This window comes from Ranitomeya variabilis, chromosome 5 (genome assembly GCF_051348905.1).
Source record: "Ranitomeya variabilis isolate aRanVar5 chromosome 5, aRanVar5.hap1, whole genome shotgun sequence".
In the NCBI taxonomy this organism is placed as follows: Eukaryota; Metazoa; Chordata; class Amphibia; order Anura; family Dendrobatidae; genus Ranitomeya; species Ranitomeya variabilis.
The window spans coordinates 541132309-541144664 of NC_135236.1; the positions used below are offsets into that span (position 1 = coordinate 541132309).

The 12356-nt window shown below is 42.1% G+C and overlaps 1 protein-coding gene across 2 annotated transcripts in view; it reads right to left on the reverse strand.

Annotated features, from left to right (window-relative positions):
* Positions 1-4087: 4087 nt before the first annotated feature.
* Positions 4088-12356, reverse strand: part of ARHGAP26 (Rho GTPase activating protein 26) — a 588303-nt gene continuing 580034 nt past the window's right edge. The window contains exon 24 of one of the 2 annotated variants that reach the window (XM_077265841.1): positions 4088-5376. In XM_077265841.1, coding sequence (XP_077121956.1) covers positions 5288-5376 — 89 coding nt within the window. In that variant the 3' untranslated portion in view covers positions 4088-5287. The remainder of the gene's footprint in view (positions 5377-12356) is intronic. The other variant, XM_077265842.1, reaches the window with a different exon arrangement.

A 12356-nucleotide genomic window follows, 5' to 3' on the forward strand; every position in this document is an offset into this window, starting at 1 on the left:
TCCATAGCCAAATATATTCAGACAAGTACGATAAATTGCACTTTATAGCATCAATGATCTTCTGATCGCATCTAAAAATCCTCCTGGATGATCTCTACTCACCACACTTGCAGTATTAGTATTGAAATGGGAATAGTGGCACCACCATCTTTAGTAAGTAATATCATCATCCTCCTTCCGAAGTGAGTCACCTAAGAACATAACCGAACATAGGGCAGCCCTGCCAGGTACACTTTACTCAAAATAAGGGGGTTTTTGTGTGTGTGTTTTTTTTTTAAGAGAATCTGTCACCAAATTTTAGCTATCCCATTTGAAAACAGAATAATGTAAAGGCACTAAATCCAAGGATGAAACATTTACTGAGCTGCTTGCTGTCATTTTAATACAATCACCATTTTATCTGCTGCAGAGCTAACAGTTTTCTGAATGCAGAGCTCAGTATAATCCTGCCCACACCACTGATTGGCAGCTTTCTGTGTACACTGTGCATAGGCAAAAAGCTGCTAATCAGAATCGCTGATAGATTATACTGAGCAGGCACAGTCAGTGCCATTTTGAGAGAGAATTTTTTTTTTTTAATAAATGTATATCACCAAATAAACTAATAAAATGGACATTAAATATGCGATCATGCTACAGCGCTGGCGTCACCGCCTGTCTATTGAATGTGATTTTTTTTTGCTTTTCAAAACATATAATATTCAGTAAATAAAATAGAGGACAGGTCACTGAGGGAACAGTGACCTGTAATAAGCCTTACAGATGAATACCTAATCAGAGCACCACATCAAGGCCCTTCCCCCCCCCCCCACAGTCTGCCCCGGGGCATGGGGAAATCATTAACTCAAAACTGAAAATAAAGATTAAACAACTGTGACAAAAACGTCACCGCTATCCCATCGGGAGATCAGCGGTGCTAGCTAGTGACAGTAGCCGCGGCTCATCTCCCGCCGCAGGGAGGTCAGCCGCAACGCAGCCGGGAGATGAACTACTCTGACCGCCATATTGGAACACCCAAGTTATGGGTATTCTGATATGGCGGCCGGGATTCATATCCCCCACCAAGCCGTGCGGCACTGCTCATTGGCTGAGCGCCGCGGGATTAAAATCCCCCGCCCCACTGGCTGAGCGTTGCCACAAGGGATTTGAATCCCCCGCCAAGCCGTGCGGGGAGCCACCGCCAAATCCCGCGCAACACCACTCATTAGCTTAGCCGCCCGCTGGCTGAGGCTTGGCAGGGGATTTAAATCCCACATGGCACCGCTCATTGGCTGATCCGCCCCTGGCCACGCAGCTTTGGCAGGGGATTCAAATCCTGCGTGGCGACGCTCAGCCAATGAGTGGCGCCGCGCGGCTTTGGTGGGGGATTTAAATCCTGTGCCGCTCAAAGCGGTGCGGCACTGCTCATTGGCTGAGCTGCTGCCGGCTGAGCGGCGCGGGATTCAAATCCCCCCCAAAGCCGCACAGCACCGCTCATTGGCTGAGCCGCCCCTGGCCACACGGCTTTGGCGGGGGATTCAAATCCCGCGTGGCACCGCTCATTGGCTCTGCCGGCGGGGGATTTGAATCCCTCACTGATCATTGGCTGAGCGCCAGGGGGATGTTCATTTCACCGCACTCCCGATGCAATAACATCGGGCCTATTTCTAGTAGAATATAAAATCAATAAGATGGCACGCCGCACTTCATTCCTTGCCTGACCCTGGGTTTCACTTGATGGATTCTTCATGGGGCCTTATTTTGGATAGAATGTACCTGCTGTGGGCTACCCTATGTTCAGTTATCTTTTGAAGTGACTGGGAGGAGGAAGATCTTGCTACCTAAAGACGTCAGGATCCATATTTTTCATGTACATACAAATACTGAAAGTGTGGTGAAAAGAGAAAAAATGAAGACGGATTTTTGGATGTGTCTTAGTGCAATTTATTAATCTATTTGAATTAGATAGCAGCCCATGAGTTCCCAAGGAATTACTAACTGCCTTGAGGCAAAGCATGGCAGAAACTTAAGGCAGGGTTTTTAGAGCTGAAGATACATCTATGAGAATGCAGCCTATCATTACAAGGATCTAACACACCTAAGCATCAGCTGACCACAGCCTTGAACAGGCAATGTGCATGTTGAGTAGGAATATTTTTACAGGGCAATCCAGTGAAATTGACTTATAGTACAAAAATAATTTATAAAATCAGATGGTATCACTGTCATCAACAAGTAAAGCATGGCTCCTACTTATTTCTTGGTATTTCAACCTTACAGCAACTCTGGTTATAAAAACAATTTTGAAAAGTGGACAACATCCCAGTGAACTGAGTTAGTGCACAAGAAATATCAAATATAAAACTTTTTTTTACCTTACACCACTTGACATAACTTTCTATTTACAATGCTATATTTGCAAAATAAAATATACAGCAATTTATAAACTCAAGTACTCGAAACTTGACAATTCAAAGAGTCAACAGACAATAGAAGAGAAACACAGCCATATCTGCAGGGAACACACAGTGCAATGAGGGAGCTCCAACAACCTTGAGTGCAGGACCAAAGAAACTCACACTTATGTTTCATACAGTTTTTAGATTTCTAGGCATGAACTTATGTTGAAATGAACGTATAGATGGACATATAGATTAAGCGAAAAATTACAATGTCACTTGGTCGAAAATAATATAAAGAGCTTGGAAATTATCACTCATGGCCCAAAAGTGGTCTCTCTAATCTCAAGTGTTCTCCAACTTACGAAAGTCTATTAAGCCACGATTCTTCAGCTAGAGTTCATTTACCCTGCATGGGGCAAAGCAGGACTTTTGCCTTTAATAGACCTCTTATTACTTGCTAGAAAATTAGATATTTTTAATATGTCTACCAGGTATAGTTTACTATATTCATGGAAAACAAATTTGTTTTTTAATTTATAATTAGAAAAGGTGAGGGAGAAGTTGGAATTAATTTGCTGCTCCATATAGAATCCTTGTGGTATACATAATCATGTTTTGTAAAGAGGTTGTATGCGATAAGAAAAACATGCCTGCTTAGTTTTAGAAAAAGGTCCACTCTTGTCCATGGGTTGTGTTAGGTATCCGACAGGCCATACAACCCCTCTAATTGCTTCCTATAGTGGCCATTTTTTTATACTTGAGTTTTTATGCCTTGGTCTTTCAAGAGTCTTCACTTATTTTTTATATGTCCATCAACAAAGCCACATGAGGGACATTTCAACCCACGGATAAAACGTACTACAATCAATTCTCTCTGCATTAAAAAAAGGCATTTTAAAGGGAACCTATCACCCCGTTTTTTTCGGTATGAGATAAAAATACTGTTAAATATGGCCTGAGCTGTGCATTACAATAGTGTAGTTTGTGGACCCCGATTCCCCACCTATGCTGCCGAAATACGTTACCAAAGTAGTCATTTTCGCCTGTCAATCAGGCTGGTCAGGTCGGATGGGCGTGGCTTCTTCCCCCAGATATTGCGTAGTTTTCCGTTGGTGGCGTAGTGGTGTGCGCATGTCCAACGTCCCCAATCCTGCACGGGGGGGTGAAAACAGCAGCGATGTCCGTTATTCCATTGGTGGTCGGTGGGCGCGGCCATCTTCCTTTGGCCGCGCGTGCGCAGAAGCGGCGCTCTGCTGTCCGCGGCTTCAGGAAAATGGCCGCGGGATGCCGCGCGTGCGCAGATGGAGATCGCGGCGGCCATTTTCCTGAAGCCGCGGCCAGCAGAGCGCCGCTTCTGCGCACGCGCGGCCAAAGGAAGATGGCCGCGCCCACCGACCACCAATGGAATAACGGACATCGCTGCTGTTTTCACCCCCCCGTGCAGGATTGGGGACGTTGGACATGCGCACACCACTACGCCACCAACGGAAAACTACGCAATATCTGGGGGAAGAAGCCACGCCCATCCGACCTGACCAGCCTGATTGACAGGCGAAAATGACTACTTTGGTAACGTATTTCGGCAGCATAGGTGGGGAATCGGGGTCCACAAACTACACTATTGTAATGCACAGCTCAGGCCCTATTTAACAGTATTTTTATCTCATACCGAAAAAAACGGGGTGATAGGTTCCCTTTAAGTTTACTCTGTGGACCAGTACAATACTAAAATCATATTCTGTTTTGAGGTTTACCGCTTGTAAAAACTAAAATAAAAAACAAAATGAGTTGCATTTTCTGGTTGATGGAGTGGTGTGCAAGCTAAATATTGGTACTTTTTAAAGTTCAGTCTTTTCCAGAGAGATGCAATATGATTGCCGCATATAATTTTTTTTAATCTGTAGATTTTTATTATTAAAAATGATGTTCCAATTTTTATGTGCTTTAGAGTGGTTTCAAATGTTTTAAAATTGATCTCTTTTTAAGACTCTTTGAATTCTTTGTAATCCCCCTACGGGGAGGCTTGAACCGGTGATAGCTTGAGTGCAGGTATAATACACTGCAGTACTTCTGTATTGCGTTGTATTGTGAATGGAACTGTCTTCTATGAATGCAAGTGCAATGATGGCATACAGAAGGGTCTTCATTTGGTCTTCGTATGCCATGACAACGTCTAAGATGCACTCGCTACTGACTACAACATCTAAGGGGTTAAAAAACGGCAACAAATGGAACAATTGTTGCTCCATGTCCATGTAAGGATAACACACGAAAGTCAACATTGGTTTCCTGATTTTTGTAACAGTTACCTACCCCTTGGGCAGTCTATAAGCAAGAGCATGTTTACCGGTCTTTCAGTAGAGCCAGATGGCTGCACTTGACTGTTAATGGAAGAAGCTATGGCTACATAGGTAAAACAACTGAGCAGTGTCATATGTTCTTGTTACATCAGGCTCCTCCTTACACATTTCACCCTTATAACATTTTAAGACCGATGTAAGTGTGGTTGCATTAATGTCTGCACTCAAGTTGTGTTTAATTTTGCATATATAAGAACACATTAGAAATGTCCAGTAAAGTTTCCCAAGTGGCCTGCAGTATAATCCTTGGTTGAGGCCAGACAGGCAGAGCATAGGCATTGTGACTTCTAGTGGTTACAGGGTACAGTGAATGAAAACGGCACAATGACGGTAAACAGAGAATGGTCCCTTGCTAAGATCACAAAAAATGCTCGCACTTCCGGATACATTTCACCACCATAAATCATTTTAAACACACACACATTCTGCTGCAACAGGTAGTGAAAAGTCCTTCACCCTGTGGAGGCATAGAGAGATAATCTTCAACACCATCAGCTGTTGTCATGGATACCATGTAAAGCGGAGGATTGCTGGAAGAACGTAAAGCTATAGGAATTCCACATAATTCTCAGGGATAAGTCCAGTCTTTCCATTGAGCGTCCCTTCTAACCAGCCTGGTTCCTGTGATGGATGAACTGGATTGGAGAAAAAAAATGCATTAACATCTGAGTAATTGTACATTTCATCTAATAGCATAGTTCCCTACTCTGAAAGTGAAGAGATATATACAGCAATTTTTATTTTACGTGAAGCCATTTCCCTAACGTTGCACAGGCTTTTACATGTGCCCACAGAAAAAAAAATATTCTTCTTGGTGAAGCCCATTAGTGTTCCAACAAAATAATCTTTTTCTGGCTGCCAAAATAAAACACCTCTACTCACAGTATGATACCCCCACAGTGGCACCATTCACACTAGGATATCCCCACAGTGGCCCACACACAGTATGAAGCTCACAGTGGCCACCAAAACGAGGGCTGTGGAGTTGGCAAGCTAAAGCTCCGACTCCTCAATTTCCCTGACTCCACGCCTCCGTTTACTACTGAGCATGTGCATAAAGTGCAGAACAGATTCATCTCAACTAAAAGCCCAGATCCTTAGATCAGGAACAGGCATTTACAAGTCATTTCATAACTTTCCCAAATGCTTATTAAAACATTTACAGCACATCCTGCACTGTACTACTGTACCCAATTTATTATATATTTTAGGAGTCGGTCCATTTTATACTGACTCCAACTTGACCAAAATGGACAACGACAAACTCCACGACTCAGATGCCACAGACCTGCCCAAAGCCATATGTCTCCACATTACCACAAATTTATGTCCCACAGCCCCACCCCACTGTATAATGCATCCACACTGCTCCAACACAGTATGATGGCCCCCTATATAGTATTGTGACCCCACATACATTATGATGCCCATAATTAGGGCTGCCATCAGGGCAATCCTTACTGGCGTATGGGGCCCCATGAGCAGAGGGGGCCCACAGCGGGCTCCTCTATTCCGCTCATCGGGCCTCAGTGGCAGGATACTGATGCTTCATAACTGATCGTGCGTCCTCTGACGCACGATCAGTTAAAATCTGTTACCTTGCAGGAGATTCCTCCCGCACGGCAACAGTTAACAGCCGCCAGCCAATCACAGGCCGGAAGCTAACGTCAGCGCGCATGTTGCCGACGTATGACATCACTGTCATATGCCAGAAAGGAGCTGGACACCTAATCTAAATTGGAGAGCAGGCCACTGCTGGAGCTCGGCCAGGTAAGCAGAAACTTTTTTTTTGTAAAGCCGCAGTATGGGGTGCATTATACTATATATGACAAGCAGGTGCATTATAATGTAGGGGTAAGGGAGGGAGGGAAAGGGGCTGCATTATACTATGAGGGTGCATTATACTATAGGGGTGCATTATACTCCTATGGGAGTGCATTATACTGCTATGGGAGGCATTATAGTACTATAGGATGCATTATACTGCTGAGGGCTGCATTATACTATGGAGATGCATTATACTACTTTGAACTTGCATTATACTTCTATGGAACTGCATTATACTGCTATGGAGCTGTATTATACTATGGGGGTGTATTATACTATGGGGGTGCATTATACTGCTATGGAGCTGCATTATATTGCTATGGGGGTGCATTATACTATGGTGTTCATTATACTGCTATGGGGTGCATGATACTGCTATTTGGTGCATTATACTGCTATGGAGGTGCACTATACTACTATGGTGCTGCATTATACTACTATGAAGCTGCATTATACTATGGGGCTGCATTATACCACTATATGGGTGCATTATACCGCTATGGGGCTGCATTATACCTCTATGGGGGTGCATAATACTATATATGACTATGGGGTACATTATACTACTATGTGGGTGCATTATACTATATATGACTATAGGGTACATTATACTACTATGGGGCTGCATTATACTGCTATATATGACTATGGGGTACATTTTACTATTAGGGTATGTGCACACGTTGCAGATTTCCTGCAGATCTGCAGGTTTTTTTTCCGCGCAGAAACGCTGCAGATCCACAAGTGATTCACAGTACAATGTATATCAAGGGCAAAAAAAATGCTGTGCTGATGGTGCGGAAAATTCTGCACAGAAAACGCAGCAGATTCAAAAAAGGACCATGTCAATTCTTTGTGCAGATCTGCTGCGTTTCTGCACCCATTCCATAATATAACTCTGCAGAGGTTAAAAAAAAAAAAAAAAAAGGAAGAAATCCGCACAGAAAACTGCAACGTGTGCACATACCAAAAAAAAGCGCAGATTCTGACCAACGTTTTCTGCTAAGAAATGCAGAATCTGCACAGAAAATTCCACAGTCAAATCTGCAACGTGTGCATATAGCCTTATGAATGATTATGGGGGCAATATGAAGAGACATGGGGGAAGTATGGAGAGACATGAGACACAATGAGAGGACACGTGGGGTCCAGAATGGGAGGACATGGGGGGTCCAAATGTGGGATATTATTACTGTAGGGGCTAATTAAAGGATATTATTTTTGAGGATACTGTTTTAAGTATGGGGAAGGAAAGGTCCAGGTACTACGCAGGGCGACATGGTCGCTTTTGTCTCCACCTGGCGTAGTATAGAGTTTGGGGAAAAATTGGACAATGCGCTCTAGATAACTTATTTTCTGCAGAAACGAGTCCTGGCTGAAAGAAGTGATGGCGGTGTGCGCTGGATGAAGATGAAAAGTAAACATGAAGGACTTCAACTAGAGACGTCACCAGTGTGTGTACACTGACACTATACACTTTACCCTATATACAGAGCTTCTGTTTATAATGTCACCAGTGATCACTGTATATTGCTTGTACACTGACACTGTTTAAGAAGTAAAGATCTCCTGTGTATAATGGCACTTATGGTGATATTAATATTGTTTTTTTATTATTAATCAGTACTGTAGTATTCGGTCACTACTATGTTGTGGTAATATGTGATCTGGTCATGGTGTGGTGGTATTTGTTCCTTGTATGTGCTATTATTTGGTCACTATGTAGTGGTAATATGTGATCTGGTCATGGTGTCACGGTATTTGTTTCTTTTATGTGCTATTATTCGGTCACTGTGGCTGTACATGTACACTGTGGTCTGGACATGTGGCGGTATTTGTTCTTTGTATTTAGCATTATTCGGTCACTATGTGGTGGCAATACGTAGTCTGGTCATGGTGTGGCGGTTTTTGTTCCTTGTATGTGCTATCATTTGATCACTATATGGTGGTAATGTGTGTCTGGTCTTGGTGCAGCTGTATTTATTCCTTGTTTGTGATATTATTGGTAATTTTAAAAATTTTAAAATAAAAATCTAATGAAATTTTATTGGATATTCTAACAAATGTTTAGTAAGTTACAGTAGAGTAGAGCCCGGTCAAAGGAGTCTACCTTATGGTGGCGGATCAAAAAAATCTTTTGGCCAAAACAAAAGCTGCTAGCTATGCATGTGGTGATGGGAACTGTAAATGTGTGATTGGTGAGGATGTGGTGCAGAAGTGGAGTTTTTCCATTTTTTTTCCCAAGAGAGGGCGGTGGACTGTGGATGGTTCGAAGGGTGGAGGCAAAGCTGAGGTGGGGCCTGGGTGGAATCTCAAGGGGGCCCCAAAAATTTTGCCAGTATGGGGCCCCGAAATTCCTAGTGGCAAGCCTGCCCATAATCCTCCCACACATTACTTCCCCCAACACAATAAAACCTCCCAGTGACTCCCAAATTATGACCCCATAGTTGGAATTCACCACAGTATGACTCCCCCACAAAGGCACCCATACAGTATAATGCCCAACATAAGTATGCACCTTTGCTGTGAGCCTTGACATCCCTGATCGTCTATGACTTTGCTGCCAGCCGTGTGAACTGAAGGTCCTTGTATATCCTTCAGTCACCTAGATGGAACCATGGAACAGTAATCTGACAACTCCCTACTCCACAATCTTTTTGAAGGCATAGATACACTTGACATCAGGACATAACCTAGACCACGCAGGAAAGCTCCCCAAAATTGGGACTGTCCCAGTGGATTTGGCACATTTGGGAAGTCTGATTAGCAATAATAAATATGTTATCAAAATTGTTTTTGTTGACGAGCTCAGCTCCCTTTGCAATTTTTACTAACTACATCAATGTGTGGGACCTGCTATGACCATCCACTGACTTACAAGCAGTTCCCTTTATTACGACAGCCACCATTATTTACCACAGATTTAGCCACACATTTTAAATTGTATGCTTAATTAAATGGAAAATATATGGAGAAAAGTATAATCAGACTTGGAGAATACTACAACATTAGTAGATGATGAAGGCCTGCCAACAATGGATTGTAGACTTTTTAACAAGAGAGGGAACTCTGCACTTTTATGTACTGTTTTACATAGAGAAATACATTTTAAGCCTCTAGTTAGTCTGGTTTGGGGTAATTTATATGTCTAGGGAATCCAGACACGTGCTAAATAATTCCATTGAGCGGGAATAAAACAGTAATTTGTTTGAGACATTTTTTTTAAAACCCAAATAAAAACGGAGGTTAAAACCCAATTTGGATTGACCAAGTCTGTCTCTGCAGCATTGATCATCTGTTACAACACAGCATCTGGGTCACTGCCTAGGTTTATTTTATTAACCTAGAAAGACCTCTAGCTATATTTTCCCCCAATGCTTTCTTTTCCATACTTCAGAGGAATATATTACTGAAACATTGCAATCTTCATCCACACAAAAACGTTATAAATCAGTCTATAGTATATATCTCAGACAAAAATGTATATTCATCAAGAATTGGGGAAGGACGTGGTTAAATAGCCATTGCATATTATGACCGCAAAAGACTCTCTGGCATTACGGGTACTGTAACATGAATGGTATTGGGCCCCTTAGGACATTCCCATGGCAGTCTGGTTGCTTCCTAATTCATTCTACTTACACCATAAAAATGATATGTATTCAATATATACGGTAAATAGAAACTGATCTTAAGCACAGGACCTATTACTTTTTCAACATGCATTTACAAGTAATAATACATGCAATGTTTTAGTATATTTTTATATTCTGTAAGCAAAATAAGTTACAGTTTATTATAAGATTTATTTCATGTACCGGTATATCTAAATCTTTATGTATAGCTCAGGGTCCTGAAAATTTACGTTACTGATAAAAGGCAGGCCAGAAGATCGAAAAGCGGATTGTCATCAGCTGTGCCACACTGCCTTGCTCTTTGTACAAGGCTACAAATATAATTACACAGGCAGAGGAAATTAGACACTTGTGCGAGTGGTGACCTTTTCTGCTTTCTTTGTAATTATCTCTTTAATGCACAGGGCAATAACACAAAGCACGGCAACGATGGGAAGCTAGAAAGTGTTGTTAGTGAGGAGAGGACTGCCATAGAAGAACTCCAAATCATAGTAAAAGAACAACAAAAAAAGTGGCATATTTGTTTTGCGACTTGTTCTGAAAGAGGAGCTGTTTAGCTGAAAAGAGACATTTTTTGTGGGGTAAATATACATGTCTAAACACGAGACATCAAGTGCCAAAAAAACCCACAAAATTGTGACGCACATTTCTGCCACAACTAATACTTGGTGTAAATGTAGACAGAGCATGACCAGTTTGATCAATTTGGCACATGCCAAAATGGTCTTGTCTAGGTTTACAATGTCTGAAAGTTAGACAGATTTGATAAATATGCCCCAATATTTTTGCTGAAATTTGCACATGCTGGAAACACAGAAAGGTCAACAGGTATCCATTAAATGTAATCAATGGCTAACATTTGTAAATTAAGTTTAGTCATATCTGTAGCAAATGTCAAAGTTAGATAAATTAATATGTTTATTCAAACTTTGTTTTATTATTATTATTTATTGTTATAGCGCCATTTATTCCATGGCGCTTTACATGTGAGGAGGGGTATACATAATAAAAACAAGTACAATAATCTTAAACAATACAAGTCATAACTGGTACAGGAGGAGAGAGGACCCTGCCCGCGAAGGTTCATAATCTACAAGGGATGGGTGAGAATACAATAGGTGAGGATAGAGCTGGTCATGCAGCGGTTTGGTCGATCGGTGGTTACTGCAGGTTGTAGGCTTGTCGGAAGAGGTGGGTCTTCAGGCTCTTTTTGAAGGTTTCGATGGTAGGCGAGAGTCTGATGTGTTGTGGTAGAGGGTTCCAGAGTAGGGGTGATACGCGAGAGAAATCTTGTATACGACTGCAATGACCAATGCACGTCCAAGGTAACCCCGGAAAAGTGCAAGCTAGGGTTACCTTGGACGTGCGCAGTTTGGCCAGCTGTGTGTTCACCAGAGGATTGACTCAATTACACATATTGGGGAACTCATGTTTCACAGCTACATCGATCTTGCCTATCAGTGTTTGATTGATAGGGTCTGGTCATTGCAAGTGGACATTCACACTGGTGTGTGCTGTGGGCTGGGGCGTAGCCATTACCATGATTGGTTTGTGCATTAAAAGGACATTTCTGTGGGGGTGGTTATCGCCATGAGGACTATAATGCTGTCTATTGATTGGTGGTATCGCTTTGTTTACATTTTAAGGGATAATAGCTCTAAAATGATATGATTTACTCATAAAAGCGATCAGAGCTATTTAACTGCCTAGTATATGAAGGGCCTATGTGGTAATGTCTTTATGGGACTGTTTTTAATATTTTTGTATGTGTGTTAAGGTTATAATGTTTTTTTCACTTTTGTATTGACACCCATTTGTAGACCTCTCTGCAGGAACTCTAGAATCTTAGTAATACAGAGCTTTTGGCCAATGTCTAATCCTGAATTAGCCAAGAATTTTTTCCATATTTTAACATAAATATTTGTTATAGAAGGCTTCCTGCTTCTCATTAAGATATTAACTAGTTCCTGCGAAAAACCTCTCTTTTCTAGTAATGCCCCTTCAAATTCCATGCCGCTAGATGTAAATTGGACGCTCGTGGATGGAGGATTGGACCTTGTGAGAGGAGGTCTGGAACTTCCGGGAGAATCCAAGGCTGAGAAACAGACATCTTCCTCAGCCAAGGAAACCATGGCCTCCTGGGCCAGAATGGC